General features: G+C 33.6%; 1 protein-coding gene across 2 annotated transcripts; it reads right to left on the minus strand.

Annotated features, from left to right (window-relative positions):
- Nucleotides 1-4,241: 4,241 nt before the first annotated feature.
- LOC107790102 (copal-8-ol diphosphate hydratase, chloroplastic) lies at nucleotides 4,242-15,431 on the minus strand. 2 transcript variants are annotated; one of them, XM_075230617.1, is made up of 16 exons: nucleotides 15,201-15,431; nucleotides 14,338-14,421; nucleotides 14,164-14,225; nucleotides 13,731-13,804; nucleotides 13,492-13,620; nucleotides 12,299-12,482; nucleotides 11,834-12,051; nucleotides 11,146-11,263; nucleotides 10,930-11,045; nucleotides 10,348-10,574; nucleotides 9,201-9,316; nucleotides 6,943-7,041; nucleotides 6,613-6,858; nucleotides 6,298-6,412; nucleotides 5,575-5,769; nucleotides 4,242-4,506 (listed from the first exon to the last, which is right to left on the minus strand). In XM_075230617.1, the coding sequence occupies exons 4-16, from the start codon at nucleotides 13,735-13,737 to the stop codon at nucleotides 4,303-4,305; spliced, it is 1,974 nt and encodes a 657-aa protein (XP_075086718.1). In that variant the 5' UTR covers nucleotides 13,738-13,804; nucleotides 14,164-14,225; nucleotides 14,338-14,421; nucleotides 15,201-15,431; the 3' UTR covers nucleotides 4,242-4,302. The 2 variants fall into 2 exon arrangements, with proteins under 2 accessions (XP_075086718.1, XP_016467521.2); XM_016612035.2 differs by having other exon boundaries at nucleotides 13,492-13,804.
- Nucleotides 15,432-16,619: the final 1,188 nt, after the last annotated feature.

The raw sequence follows: 16,619 nt of genomic DNA on the forward strand, positions 1-16,619 counted from the left end.
AAACACTTCCACTTTAAATTGATTAGGCCTCAATTGCTTCGTCACTTCTAAATTTTCAAGCCGTCAAAATTCTCTCCATCTTCTTTCATCTACCTAACACACACTAACTCTTCCTCTCTCATACCCAAACACAGAAATGGAAAACCTCTCTGAAAAATCACTCATCACCACCCAAATAATCCACATCCACACCTTCAACCACACCTCAATCTAAGAAAGCAAGATTCAAGATGTTTACTCGCAAGACTGTGGCTGGGAGTGAATTATTCATGAAATTAGATGAACAATTGAAAGCAAGCCAGGCCCAAGAACCCCAGAAATCTGATGAATCATCCAAATCTACTACTGAGGGGGAAGAAACTATTTTGTCTGAAATAGAACATATAACTTCTGGCCCAAATATTATTACTGAAATCATCTCTGAGGTCGCTGACAATTTGGAGAATAGGTTCATTCTGGTGGGATTTGTTGCTGGGATTGAGACTACTGAGTCTAGGAGAATAGGTGGTAAAGATAAAAAGAGAAAAGAAAAAGAGAGTGAGGGTGTTCAAGGTATTGTGATGGGTATGGGAAAAGGAGTGGCTGAAGGTTCACCCTCTCCTACTAGTTTGATTAAAGAAACATGAGCAATGGTAGTGTGGAGTAAGGAATCTGCTGGAGAAAGTGTAAAAGAAAAAAAGGGATGTGGCTCTGGAGAAGCTGCTGAGGGGTTGGTTCGATTAGGGAAAGATGTTCAAGAACATGTTCCAACTGATCAGGAAACCCTCGCAGCCCTACTGAAAAGGGTGTCTGAAAATTACAATCCCAAAAAGAAAAGGAGTTTAGGAGTCAAAGTTCCTGGCACTGCTAGGGCAAATAAGAAGAGAAAGGCTGCCTCTTCTATCCCTGTAGAGATTCCTCTTATAAGAGAAAGAGCTACAAGGAGTCAGAAGAAGCAGAGTGATGCTGAACTGGAAAAAGCCATAGAAGAAAGTAAGAGAAAAGCTACTGCTAAACGAAAAAAGGTGGTTGAGCCTGTTGAAATTGACAAGATGGACTTGGTCCTTCGGAATGAAGAGGAGACAGAGGAAATAGAGGTTGTGACTCCAAAGGCAAAGAAATCCAAGACTTCCACAAAGAAGTCTTGCTTCAAAAACAAAGTTTGCGGAGCCATCTACTTTGGCTAAAAGAACCATGTCTGCATTGAAACCAAAAAAAGTGAAAATAGTGGAGGAAGAAGAATGAAGTGTGAAAGAAGAAAAAGAAGAAGAAAAAGAATTTGATGCTGAGTATTACAAGATGGTTAAGTTTGGAAAGAGAACCATCTTGAAAGGTAGTCTCCTCAGGGACTTGGAGGAGGAAGGTATGGTAATGCTACTAGAGAAGTTACAATTGCAAGGATGGAAGGACATGGTCCTTCAGATGGATGGAAAGCTGGCCAGAACTGAGATTGTGGAGTTCATGGCAAATTGTGAGATCAAAGATGGTAGGGTCACCAGTGTGGTAAAGGGGGTGACAATGAGCTTTGATGCTAAAGAACTAGGAGAGATCTTAGGTATACCTGCTGAAGGGTACAATGATTATAAGAAGCTCAAATGTCCATGTCTAGAGAATCTCCCTAATGCCCTTGCCATTGCAAGAACGTTTGATGATAATGATGAAGAACTTGAGCCCAAGGCTATTTACAAAAGTTAGATGAAGCTACCCCACAAAGTGTTGTTCGAGTTTGTGAACAAAGTTGTGCTACCTAGGCATGAAAAGAGGCACATTGCAACAATCATGGACCTGGTCCTTATGGAATGTTTGGACAGTGGGAGGCAAATCAATAATCCTGGTTTTATTATCCAGCTTCTTGATAGGGTTCTGAATGCTACCAAAACTCACGCCATACCCTATGGATTTATTCTCACGGTTTTACTTGCACACTTTAAGGTACCCATCAAGAAATGGGAAGTTTGTACAAGGAAGGATCATTTTGGGGCAAACACTCTAACTGTTTGTGACTATGAAGTCTAAACCACTCCTAAAGAACCTGGTTCATCCAAAAAGGTACCAGTGAAGATCAAAGTGCGAGCTTTGGTGCAAGCAAGTGGGGCTAAGGATACTGAGATTGATAGGCTGAAGAACAGGTTAGCGGAGGTGGAGACTGAGAGAGATGCTCTTAGAGCCGAGCTAGAAAATGAAAAGGAGAAGCGTGATGGCATTCTTCAGGATATGCTGAAACTACTCCAAGCCAAAAATAAAGAACCTGGTCCTTCCCAGCCTTAAGCCTCCTTGCGTAGTGTAGATCAACCAGTAATCCAGTTCAGGATTTTTTTGCTTCTTTTGCTCATGATCCAGTGTTTTTATTTCTTTTTATGCTTTGTGGTAGGATCTTATCAATCAATGAAATTCACTGCTTTTGCTCTAACTGTTTGTTGATAATTTTTTAGATGGCTAATATCCTTAGATTGATCGATGATATTTGACTCCATTATTGCATTTAAAGTTGCCCCAGTGGCCATGAGTAATTTCTATTAAAATCTGGTTATCTAACATTATTATGCAACTTTTTGATGATGCCAAAAAGGGAAATTAGGTTGTGCTTTTAGTTTGGACTGTGATGTTTATAACCTAATGAACCTGGTCCTTGATGATAAGTGACTTTGAAAAGTTTCAGATGTTGTTTATAACCTAATGACTTTGAAAAGTTTATAACCTAATGAACCTGGTTCTTGATGTTGTTTTGATAATTCGAGTAAGCGAGTGAATTTGTATGATATTATTACACGTGTGTGAATGTTCGAATTGGATCACGAGGTACTCGAATGAGTTTCAGATATGTTTTGGTTGAGTTTGGAATTATTGAAGCTAAGCAATTGCTAGTGTAAGGTTACAGGTCTCACTTTTGCAAGAACCTTATCGAAATTGCGAGCCTCACAGTTGTGATTTTTGGCTCGCAAATGCGAAGCTTTGGCCGCATTTGCGAGGAAAGGGTCTTTCGCAGATGCGAAGAAAAGGATCGGATTTGCGATCGGTGGTTCACATTTGCGAATATCATAATTGCGAACAAGTGTTCGCAATTATGAACAAGAGTTCACAATTGCGATATCTGCACCTCACTAAAAGTTGGGAATTTCAGGACTTAATTTGTTTTACACCATTTTTCAACCGTAAACTCTCTAGAGTCAATTTTTGAAGAGGAATTTCTTCCCAAATTCATTGGAAAGCACTTTAACTAGTTTTCAATTAATTTCAACTACTTTTTCATGAATTCTAACATCAAATCTATGAATTTCAGAGTACAAATAAATCACATATTCAGGCTCTATGGTGCAATCTTCGTTGTTGGAGCGTATTAAGGCTCGCTAGTTTGATGATCCTCACTTGTTGGTGTTGAAGGATACGGTGCAGCAGGGTGGTATCAAGGAGGTTTTGATTAGAGATAATGGTGTTATGCATCTTCAAGGCCGGATGTGTGTTCCAAATGTTGATGGATTGAGAGATTTGATCCTTGAGGAGGTGCACAGTTCGCGATATTCTATTCACCTAGGTGTCACGAAGATGTACCATGACTTAAAACAACATTATTGGTGGTGGAGAATGAAGAAAGACATTGTTGCTTATGTATCGCGGTGTTTGAATTGTCAAAACGTGAAGTATGAAGATAAAAAATCAGATGGACTAACTCGGAGATTGGAGATACCAAAGTGGAAGTGAGAGCGCATCATTATTGATTTTGTGGCAGGCTTACCACGGACCTTGAAGAAATATGACGCATTCTGGGTTATTGTGGAGTGGTTGACCAAGTCCACGCACTTTATTCCGGTGGCGACTTCCTAATCTTTAGAGCGGTTGGATACCTAATCCCTTTTATAGAACCTATCTAGTTAATTAGGTCCGATCGGGAACCGCGTTTTAATGGATCTTAAAGGTTGCCCAATCCCTTTCCTTTAGGATAACTTGAACCCCTACTTAGAATCTCACAAGTTTCGCTGATAATATACGGAGTTAACATAACAATTTTAGGTGTCCTAAAACTTTAATCAACCTTTTAGAATGCCATCTATTGTGTTCTGTTTTAACTAGTATAAAATAGAATGCAGCACATACCCTTGCATATATCGTATTTGAGATATTCAATAATTTGACATTAAAATAAAAATAAATTTTGATAGAATCATCTTGACACTCTAAATTTGTATACGCACTAATAAATTTCGCTTTAACATATTATAAGAGATGTTTCAAAATGACAATGACAAATTAATAAGTATAAGAAATTAAAGAGATAAAGCACCATGTTATTTCAGAATTACTGTCAGCTACAAACATAAAATGTTACTAGACTTGCTGAAAAAGCACTTTGGATATGTGAAAGTTCATTATTTCCTCACTAACATGCGCACTGTAATAGAAAGTCTTCACAACTGCAAAAAATGTTTGCTTAATGTCTTGGTTGATGTTGCTTGAGGTGTTACCAAACACTAACTTTACGAGAGCTTGCATGTCGAGTTCAATATTGGTGTTCTTTGAGCCGCCCGTCACCTAACATTTGTTTAGATTTAAATAGAGGAATTAGAAAGCTGAAATAAAAAGAATTGTTCGTTTTCATAGATTTATTCTGCCAAAATCATAGAATTAATTTTTTAAATGGAGAAATAACTCCATCCTGCTTATATATCACAAATATTAGAAAAATACAAGAAAATACTAAATTTGGTCCCATAAAAAATAAGTAAGCTGCCACTTATGCACACCTTATAATATCAACCTTACACCATCTAATATTTTATAAAACCCATTTGCAAATCCAACTTAAAACCCATTGTTTTTAACCATGAGACACATCACGACCTTTTTAGATGGGTTAAAAAGTATTTATTTTTGATTTTTAATTTTAAGCGGTGTATTGATAGATATTATGCTAGGTAAGTTTTTGAAGTTGCAACCTATTATGTTTTTGGGATCGAATTTGACATAATTTTTCTAGCTTTTTATTTTTTATTTTTTGTGATACATACATTGGGTGTGTTTGGTATGAATAAAAATATTTTTCAGCAGAAAAATTTTCCTGAAAGTAAATCTCTCAAAAAATAAGTGGTCTTTCTTATTTATTTGTTGATGTTTGATAAATAAGCAGAAAATATCGCCCAAAAGTTTGTTTACAATCTTGACAAACACTATAGAGGTAGGGGGTGATGGGCGGCGTGGTAGGGTGGAGTGTTCTTGGGGGCATGGGGAGAAGGCATCCCAAGCTTAGGGGGAGGGGTCAAGAGTGGGGGCAGAGGGAGGTGAGGCAGGGGATAGAGTTCGGGGAGGGGTGGGGGGAGGCAATCAACATAGAGTGCCACTTATCTAACTTGTTTTTCCTACTTGCATCAAGGAAATCATTTTCTTTATTTTTAAGAAATTTGTTTTCCTAGACAAAATATTTTTCAAACTATTTTTCAAAATATTTTGAACAACCAAACATGTCCATACCAAACACACCCATAATTGGTTTATATTTCAATTAAAAAAAATATGACTTTGGTACAATAAACTTAAAAATAATTTATTATTCGTGTAATTACTCCAAAAGAAAATTAAAAGATGATTATTATGGTTCCTAACCTTGTCATTTTGGAGCTCATTAAGCTTGCCACAAACTTTATTGGTAAGGTTGGACAGATTCTCGTAGTCCGCATCGAATAATATCTCATCATGTGTCATATAGCCGCCCGAGAGATTAATTGTGCGCACCAGCAACTCTGTTTCTTCTTGACATGCATTCTTTTCCTCCCTCAAGAACACCAACCACGTTTCCCACTGCACTCGAAAAGAAAATATGCAAGCAAAAATAATATGATGAATTTCAAGAGTAGCATCGTTGATTAGTCTTAAGGTTAATTGTAGTTCTTTTTGCATAGATGAGTTTAAAATTTAGAATCAATGAGTTTAAAATGAATGTATGGTCTTATTATACAGATGTTTTTATTTTCTTCGTATGTGTATATATATCAAGCTGAAAATAAATATAACACATCCTAAATCTATTTTTGTTTGTTTGGATTATTTTGATAAAAAAACATAAGGATAAAATGAATGATGAATATAATCACTAGCTAGTAATATTGTTGCCTTTTATTTTATAGGTGTAAGGTTTGATTCTGACCAAACCTTTCCTTTCTCTTTCCCTTCCTCCAAGTCTCTTTCACCACCCAAAAACTTGAGAAAACAAATATGGTTGACAACTAATTGGTAAAGTACGAACTATTTGTGATTTATCATGTTTTTGTGACATTTTCTTGTATAGTTAGAATAAGATATATAAAAAAGGAATCCTTGTATACTCACAGCATTTTGTAGTTGGTGATGGATGTCTTTGCCTAGGTCTTCAAAAGTTTCTTCTGATAGTTGGCGCAAAAACTGACGAAGATTTTTGAGAACTAAGATCTCTTTTGTTTCATTACTGCAACAAAGAAGGAAAACAAAAAAGCAAAAATAACTTCTGGAGATATAAAAACCAAATTCCCACTTCAAAAGTTAGTTGTGAAAACTGAGAATGTGTGACACTTGCGATGAATTTGTTTCCAACCAATTGTTGTAAGAGATAGGGATATTTTCATACATAAATTAATTATTTAAAGTACTAGATAGAGAGATAAATACCCATTTTTTCTGGTCGGATCATGAGAAACCTTGAATTCCATTAGCAATGAATTCCTAGTTGTCCAAGTTGTGGCTTCATCATTGTAGTAAGATGTAATCATCTTATATATTATACGAGATTTAGCCCATGCAAGGCGTTCTCTTGACTTCTCGACTTCAAATATACTTGCAGCAGCTAGGAAATAAGAAACTAGGAGGTACTTTTTGCTTATTCCAAATTGTTGAAAGTTGCACTTCTCAAACCACCTAATCATTAGTTGGAGCAAATTTTAGACGATAAAAAGCTTGATGCTTTATTGTTTATAAACATTAAAAAAATCAAGTACATACTCTTGCATAATCAGCCATTCAAAGCGATGTTGACTTTGGCATCTATTGTAATCCAATTTTGCAGCTTGTAAATAAACATTGTTGTTGACATCGGGCATTCTGCATGGGCAAAAGATTAACAAATTTCCAATTAGGCAACCATATACTTTGGGTTTTTTGAACTTAATTATGTGTAACCTAGAATTGCTCCTAAAAACTTAAATTCTAGCTAGGGCTGTCAAATTTGACCAAAGCCTAAATGACCCACTCAACCCGCCCAAGGTTAGGCGGATTATTGACCTGTCCGTTTATTGAACTTAGTCCATTTTGACCCAACTCATCTCAACCCATTTTAAAGATGGGTTGAATTTTAGTTCAAATTGATCCATGAGTAACTTTACCAAAGTATCTTTGAAATAATTTTTTTTTGTTTGATATGTTATAATATGACTATAACAAAAGAAAAAAAGTCTTATTTAGTAATTATACAATTCATAAGAAAACACTACATATTAATTAAAGTTTGGTAAAAGTTGGACTATGACTCAGATTTTAGCTCATCTTGACCCAACTCATCTCAGCTCAATTAACTCTTGGGCGGGTCAATGACCCGTCCATATATTGACTCAGCTCATTTTGACCCACCTAAAATTGGCCCAACCCGCTCATTTAACACCCCTAAATGCTAGCGGCACTTTGGATGTCAAATATAAATTTTGTGTAGAAATCTACTAAAATTGCTATAAATAGTAAATATGATCCTCAAATTTTAAATATAAAATTAGTTCAATGCTCTGCTTGCGTGTAAATATGTGACTGCCGTGTGTAGTAGTTATATAGAAGATGGTCTCTAAGTGATAACATCTGCATGAGTTGTATTTGCAGTATGTACAATGACCTTGAGATAGAGATAAGATAGCCAAGAGTGAGCAGGGGTGCTTATCGGACGGATAATTACGCTTAACGGTTCGGCTTATCGGTTATCGAATTATAAATATTGTAATCCGCTAGCCATCCAAAAAGTCAACAGACGGATTGGTACAGAGTAACGATTATCGGGCGATTTATCGGCTAAATCAAATAAAAATAAATTACCAAACGGCCAAATGCATAGTTCAAACTGTCTCGGTTAGTTTTTGAACAATCAATACCATTAGCATTGTTATCCACAAAATAATTAGAAAACCCCATTTATAGACAAACTTCAAACTCTAATTGTAAGTGAAGTAATGAAACAAACCCCGCATAAGTAAAATAGCCCAGAGAGGAATTCAATTCATGTCCACTCATAATTCATGAGAAGCTAGAGACGACTACCGTTAGCTATAGACAATTCTATCATTCTAAGTACAACTACTTATGCAACAATGTAGTAACAAGTTTATATACTTAGGAGTAAAAGTGTAAATATAAAAAACTTTAACGGGTTAACGGTTTAACCGATAAGAAAATTAAGTAATCTGTCCCCAAACCATTAAGCCGTTAATTATATAATCTCAATCCGTTTACCATCTATTACCCCGATAATCCGATATCAATAAGCCAATAAGTCATCGGTTTGATTCGATTAATGATTTCGGTTCAATTTTGAATAGGCCTAAGAGTGAGCTTGGAGGGACTCTTTACACAGTGTATTAATACATATTGTACTGTAAGAATTTCAATGAAACACTTTATATTTAAAAACAGAAAATCTTCATTTATTCTTAAATATCTTCATTTACCATAGAGCTTCGTCATAAATATATATGGGCACTAAAGGCATTATTAAATAAATATGAGTTTGTTATGTCTGTTCACTTGAAGTTTTAGATGGTCATACAATTAAACATAGCATCATAACATGTAAAGATTTTAAATTTGAATCTCATCGTCACCCGTTATTGAAGAAAACTTTCTACGTACTTCGCCATAAAATAAAAAAAAGCACGTCCGCTAGTGAGGTGATCATGAATATTGAATTAAGGCAAATTAAGTAAATAAAATTATGATCTCTAGCAAACTAAAATATTAGATGAGATAATCACACTCCAATTTAAGCCGTCCTAAGGCAGTTATGATAATATTTATTTGTTTGAAGTACCAAGAGACACGAGTTGGTTAGACTATAATTCTATAGTTTAACCAAGTTAAATCCTCTCTTAATTTTAACTTTTGTGTAACTACTTATGTACGGTAAACCTAAATGAAAACTAACATAGAACTGTTTATTGACTAGAGAATAAAAATGTTATTATCACCAGAGAAAAGAAAATTTCAGAACATACTTAAAGAGTTACCTGTATAACGTCTTGCCAATCCAAATATCATCTGCTCCGCCATACTGTTCTATATAATACCTAGCTTCCACCCGAGGTAAGCTGGCATACCATGGAAATTCTAGTGCATACCTTATCTATAAATAAATGTTTTACAACATATTTAGCAAATTATGCATAGTAAAAGATAAAGAGTATTACATGTTGCAGCTATGGAACCCATCTAAATAAAAGAAAAAAGAAAAAAAGGTGACAACAAGTTGCAATAACACCAAAAGAAAAACAAATAGCAAAACCAATTTGCAAATTGGTTTTGGACGGTGCAACAAGTTAAGGAAATCTGCAATGCAATTTGTAAGTCCAATCCTTTGATTGGTTGGAGGAACGATTCCTCGCTGCTATAAAAGGAGGCTTCAGCTCTTCGGATCAAATACACCGAATCGAGATAAGCAACATAGACTCAGAGAGAGTATTCCACGGATTGTAGTTTATGAGATAAATTATGAGTACGAGTAATATCGTAGTGAGGTATTTAAAATAAAGAGTATTATTTTTTTCTAAATTGTAGTAGTATCTTGACACTATCAAGTTGTAATATTTAGTGGTATTATATTGCTCTGCTCGAGGGTATTGTATTTTACCCCGTTAAAAGATTTGGTTTCGTTGTTACAGATCTATTGTGTTATTGTTATTTATCGTTTTCACCAACAGTATCTATAGTTTTTAAAAATGAGTACTCTCCTAGTTCATTTATAGTTGTCTACTTTTGACTTTGCATTCTCTTTACAATTTTACTCATAATAATGAGAGTATTTTAAAAAGTCTTGGGAATGATTCGGAGAATGAGTAGTATGATAAGAGTAAAACATGAAAAGAAGATTGTTTTTCTCTAGATTTAATATAGTGGACAAGTAAAAAAAATATTTTTAGTATAGTGAATAAGTAAAAGTGAACGGAGAGAATGGTTTATTTCTCGTGAATTTAACTTATATAAATTGCGTAAAGAATTTTACTATTAGTGTGTTTTAAGATAATGTAAGATGTAATTATTTTTCCCTATTTTTCAAGTTGCTAATTGCATTTTCTATGGACGATTACATGTATTTAACTTATAAAATTTCTTTTACACTGCAGTATGTAAATATTAAAATCTTTGTTCATTATTTACCTCCCCGGGGATGTCCTTAGCTATGACCCATTTGTCTAAGCATCGGTTGTTTGCAAGACATTGCTGTAAGAAGTTATAAGTAAAATTCTTTGCCTCTTCAAGAATCTTTTCTCCTGGGAATAAAACTTGGGAACATCTATAGAGATTAAACATATGTGTTGGTGACCCGTCCACTTCACCTCTGAAGCAAACGAATTGATCACCATCTTTGAAATTGTTTAGCGCATCTGTGACAGAATTAAAAAATTGGATTAAGCCACCAATAAATACTTTAGGGCCCGTTTGACCATAAAAAAATCATATTTGGTTTTTCAAATTTTTTTTTTTTTTTTTCGGAATTCATGAAAAATTAAATTTCGGAAATTTAAAAATTACTAAAAAGTTATTTTTTAAAATTTTCACTTCAAATTACTCATAAAATTTTAAAAATAACTTCAAATTGTATTTATATCCAAATACAACTTTAATTTTCAAATACCATTTCTACGTAGAATTCCTTTTTAAGAAAAACGTTTTTCGGATGTCTAAACGTCCACTAAGTAAATTTTGCGAAATCAGTGAGTAACTTTTCCATTGACTTGCCTGGACTAACATCATACCCATGTAACCTTAGCAACCTTATAGCCATGCATGTATCATCAACATCAGAAACGTTTGAATTCCTTCCACTAAAAATTCCATTCTCCTCGTCCCAGTATCTGTAGTTCAACAATAAATTAGACTTGTCACATAAATTGCTCAAAATTGATGATTTCATGCTCTTAATTGTGTGACGCAAATATATTGCTCCTTGTTTACCTGAACACATGATTCAAAAGTTCCTTGAACTCTTCCGCAAAATAATAAGAGATTCCAAGGCGTTGTAATCGATCAATTGCCCAAAGTCGTGTTACCAAGTCGAACGGGTATTGTCGCGCTAAACATATTGCATGTAATTAGTGCATGTCTCATCATTTGAAACTTGTGATCTTAATCATGTTATAACATTTATATTGCTACAAAACTTGTCATTAAGTGTAAATGAAACGGAAGAAGTACAATATTTTGGAATTGTCCATGGTATGTCATTAGAGGTGGCAATTTGAGCCCAAACCTATTTGACCCACCAATTTATTGAACTCAACACATCTTAATACAGTAAGTCTCAGTCCATCTAGAATTGGGTTGATTTTAGCCTGAATTGATCAATGATTAACTTTGGTAAAATATCTTTTAAAATAAATTTTTTTATTTGAAATGTTATATATTACCATAACAAAAGAAAAAAAATATTTTAAAATTAAATCATTCATAAGAAAACAATACATATTAATTAAAGTTTGATAAATGACTCAAATTCTGGCCCATTTTGACTTATCTCATCTGATCAGCTCAGTAACTTTTGAATAACACGTCCATTTATTGACTTAGCCCATTTGACCAGCCCAACCCGTCTATTTGACACACCTTTACCTAAATGTTATGGACAAAGGAAGATTCTAGGTACCTCCTCCATTACTCTTTTCAACAACGTTCTGAAGATATGCCAAACACTTTTCATCATTTGTTTCCATGAATGCAAAGGCAGTGGAAGCAGGGGATATTAAGAATGAACCATCAGGCATTTGAAGCTTTAAAAGTCTTTGCCAGTCTAAGTCGTCCCTTAATCCTTCTAATGAAAACAATACTGTTGTCGGAATCGTATGGATAACATCTTTAGGAATTCTGCAAAATAGAAATATATTAATAAATCACAGGAGGAAAGAACCGTTGACAACTGAATATAATATTTTTTATATGAAATATAAATATATGTGTGATAAATTACTCTAAGTTCAATAAATATTACATTCCGAATCCATAACATAAAAAGTACAATGGTTTTGATGCTGAAAATACTATAGATTGGACCGTTAAATTTAAATCTTGGATCTAATTTCGTGCAAGATCATATCACGTGTAGTCATTTTACCTTGTTAACTTTACTTCTCTCCTTGCATAAATATCCTTTAAGACTGGAGCATCATACGGAATGTCAATATCTAGTTGTTGAGCTTTTTCAAGGAGAGTAGGAAACACAAGTTCAAATCCACTAGTCATGTTTTCAACTTCCCCTGTCTCTAGCTTGCTTAAGTTTTCTTTGATAAACATCACACCTAGGAAACAAGAATGGTCCATTGTAAGCATGCAAGTATTGGATCAAGAATAAAGTATTAACAGGATTAGATACTAAATGCTAAGGAGCTTAAGAACACGGTGGCTCAAGCATATATGGCCTAAAACCCAAGCTTAATCGTGAGGCCTGAATGTTTAAAGGAAAATTATGATATACTTTTATATGAAGTCTACTTTTCTAGTTTTTTGAGATACAAAGTGGCTAATAATTTTTTATTTATAATCGATTTCCTCTAATAATTCATTCTCAATTAATAATATAATCGGTCTGTTTAATCTTTCTTGAGACATTATTGATATTAGGCAAGATTTTATTAATTAATTATAATAAAACTTCTGGATGAGGGGAGACCCTCACGTCCGGTTCGGAGGGCGGGGATATCCCGACCCTACTATCATTATGCCTTTACAATGTTACTTGGTTCAACTCTCCGCTCGTGCGTGGCACTCCTTGCTCGCGGAGCGGCATACCGAAAAAAGAAGCGACTACCTTACTTAAGCAATTCTTCTTATTCTTATTCTTTCTTGCAGTTGTTATAGGACAACTCTAGTTTTGTACTAAAAGTACTAAGTATGATTTTTTTTTTAAAATCTATAAACCTATTATTTCTAAAATAAAAGCCTCCCCCACCCCTCAAATTTTGGGGGCATAAGGCACACGTCTTACTTGTGATAATGTTAGAGCCGGCCCTGCTTAAGAAACTAGTAAAGTTTTGTAAGTACTCAGACATTTATACCAGAATAAATAATTTAATTTGGTGTAAATATCGAGTGCAAAATAGTATTTAAGAAATAATTTTAAATATTCAATCATTTACCATTTTTATAAAGTTGCCGGCAAATTAATGGTTATCATGAAAATTTCCGTATAGATACCTAAGCGATCTGATCGTATAAATATGTTGGACAAATTGTATACATATAAATTGTATACATATAACATAAAAATCATGTTTCATACTGAGTAATATATAGCAACACATTCCACACCTTTGTTTCTCTTAGGAAGGCACGTGTTCCATAATGTCAATGCAACAACACATGCTAGTGTGTTCAAGAGTCGATCATATATGCAGAATACAATCTCCTCTCCCCATGAACCATCAGAAAGTTGATTGTCTATAATCCATTGAAGACAAGATGGAAACATAGGTCTTTGATCATTTCCATTATTAGTAGTATTTGGAATAAAGGAAACCCAAGCTGTGTCATAGGCTAAGACATTTAACCTTCCATCCTCCATCGAATTCAACATGTGTTTGATCTCTTATGTCAAACCTTTCATCTGTATTGTTCTGCTTACCTATTGAGACAAACAATTCCGCTATGATTTCATTTAACAAAAAAGAAATGTACTAGCCTTGTTTCAATTTATGTGACATAATTTGACTAGGTACGAAATATAAGAAAAAAATAAAAGACTTTTCAAATATGTGATTAAGGGTAAATGAGAAATTTAAAGTTATTTTCAAATATAACAAGGTATCATTCTTTTTATATAAATATGTTTTTTTTAAATAATATTTTCACTCGCCAATCAAAACACCAGAAAATATTTTATGTGAATAACAATATTTTTCAAAAATATATTTTTCATGTAAAATAACAATTTTATCACAAATTTGAGAGAAGTCAAGCTAAGGCAAATAATTTTCTTATCACCTGAATATCCTTTTCTTCGGAGTTTTTTGAGTGATCAGATTCTAAGTACTCATTCACATTACCTGCAAAAAGTGTAGCTCATTTATCAAAACTTGCTTTGTGGTTGTAAACAATTCCTTAGGCAATATAATTGTTTAATGTATCATCTATCTAGTACAGTCGAAATGATCATACCAAGATAACTTGCATCACTAGTTGCACAATTGAGACGAACTGGTTTATATAGAAGTGAGCCTTCAGTTTGGAACAACCAATTTCCTGTGAATATATTAAATAAAAATGAAATGGCATAGTAATTAGTTATACTACTATTGAGATAAGAAGGGGCAAGTAATTGACTGTGATATTCTTTCCGAATGCTTATGATTTTACGTGTGCTACTGAGAGTGAAGTGAGGACGAATAGATAATATTTATTTTTTTGGTTCATTTCAAAAAGAATGACCCCTTTTTAAATTGGGCAATATTTTAACTTAAATATCCAATTATACCTTAAATGAGAAGTTTTTATAGCTACACAAACACTCTGACATGTTTAACACCACAAGTGTAAAAGATTATAACCACACAAATGTTATGACTTGTTAGGACCACAAATTTTAAAAGTTTTCATTTTTTTCTTAAACCGGATGTCCAATCATTAAATTGGAACGGATGGAATAATAATTTAAGTTTAAGGGATCCAAGTTAGTGTAAATTCCACTGATTAGGTAAATATTTTTTTTTTGCACTGTTAGTAGATACTCCCTCCGTTCACTTTTACTTGTCTACTATGAACTTTGCATATCCCTTAAGAAATAATAAATGAAGTGTATAATTTACCATGACACCCTTATTAATTGATGCATATTTTTAATAGATTTCAGAAAATGATTCGAAATGAGTTAATACTATAGGTATAACAGGAAAAAAGAAAGTGTTTTCTCTTGATATGTTAAAAGTGACAAGTAAAAGTGAAACTTTATTTTTAGAATATTGGATAATTAAAAGTGAACGGAGGAAGTATAAGTTAAATCCCGTGTGAAAAAAGTAACTTACGGGGTCCATGTTTTTTAAACTCAGCTTTCTGTGCAGACAACGATGTAGGACTCTTGAGCTGATGAAGATGATGGCAGAAAAATCTGTGACTGGACGTAATTATAACTTGCATTTTCTAATTTAATTTTTGTTTTATTCTTCCAATGAGAATTGGGGAAGGGAGATAAAGACAATGAACGTTTGAGAGAGGAAAGGCACTACTGACTTGTGAGGCAATATTGGAAATGGTTTGAGTTGTTGCAATGGCGCAGGCTTATTTATATATTGCCTCTTGATGAAGGGCAAATATTAAATTCTCTTAGACACTTCAGCCTAATTCTGTGTTGATTGTTCTCGAATCTTTGCATGAAATAAATTGTCAAACGCACTCTAAAACTTTTATTAGTTTTTGTGAAAGTAGTAAACTTTAGATTTTTACTGGAAACGAGTTGCTCTGTTGTTTCAGCAGCATTGCATTGTATTTTCTTAACTTGCACAAGTCACAATTAGTTATACCGACTTAGTGCTATGTCCAAAATGTGATATAATAAACAAAAAGTAAAAACGAGAAATCTAGATGTTAAAAATGATTGACTTTATTAAAATATTTTAAATTAAAGATCTGAAATAACATTTACAAGAACTATGATAGATTGAATCAATGGCGTGCGCGCAAAGAAGTTTTGTAAGCGGTATCAATATTTAAAGAAGTGCAATGTCATCTTTTATATTTATACTCAATATTTTTATTTTTCTTAATATTTATACATACATATTTATGAAAATGCTTGTCGAAGCGGTGTCACGCGATATCGCTCGAGCTAAGGTGCCTACTCCTCTGGATTGAACACATATTAAGACCTCAAATTCAAATTATGTAATTTTTCTAAAGCAATTCACACACAAATTTATGTGTGATCATAAGCCTATTGAAATGCTCACAAAGGACGAGCGATGCAAATTAACTATAGGCAATACTCTCTATTTTGTTACGTGATATATCTTCTTATTTAACAATACAAAACTTTATTTTGTACCGCAAAATTAAGTGCTTGCTTATTAGTATTTTGCCATAGCCTAAACCTACTTGAAAACATATATAATGCCAGTTCTTATTTCTTGACTTCATATATTGTCAAATAGCACATTATATTTTCTTAGTGTTGAATACGTAGTGTTCCAGCTTTAATTATTAGTCGTTTTTTCAAATTGAATTTATTTCAACATATCTAACGTTTAAAAATCAACCAGTCATTTATTACCTTTACAAATATCCCCTGATTGTTTCAACTAGTGCCGTGTTAGTTAAATAAAATGTTTAAGGAGAGAGAAAAAGTAGTTTGGATATATATTTCTGTGTTTTGCACTATTAGATATCTCTCTAAGAATTGTGCAAATTTTTAAAAAGGAAACCTAATCTTAATTGGAAAAGTATTGGCT

This window comes from Nicotiana tabacum, chromosome 15 (assembly GCF_000715075.1).
Source record: "Nicotiana tabacum cultivar K326 chromosome 15, ASM71507v2, whole genome shotgun sequence".
Lineage (NCBI taxonomy): Eukaryota > Viridiplantae > Streptophyta > Magnoliopsida > Solanales > Solanaceae > Nicotiana > Nicotiana tabacum.

Bases quoted from the DNA above. Each gene is read 5' to 3' on its own strand.
- LOC107790102 (XM_016612035.2), bottom strand. From the start codon at position 13,756: ATGTTGAATTCGATGGAGGATGGAAGGTTAAATGTCTTAGCCTATGAC. The intron at 12,052-12,298 runs GTAAAATGACTA...TCTATTTTGCAG, and splicing joins AGAGAAGTAAAGTTAACAAG to AATTCCTAAAGATGTTATCC. The intron at 11,264-11,833 runs GTACCTAGAATC...CAATATGTTTAG, and splicing joins TGAAAAGAGTAATGGAGGAG to CGCGACAATACCCGTTCGAC.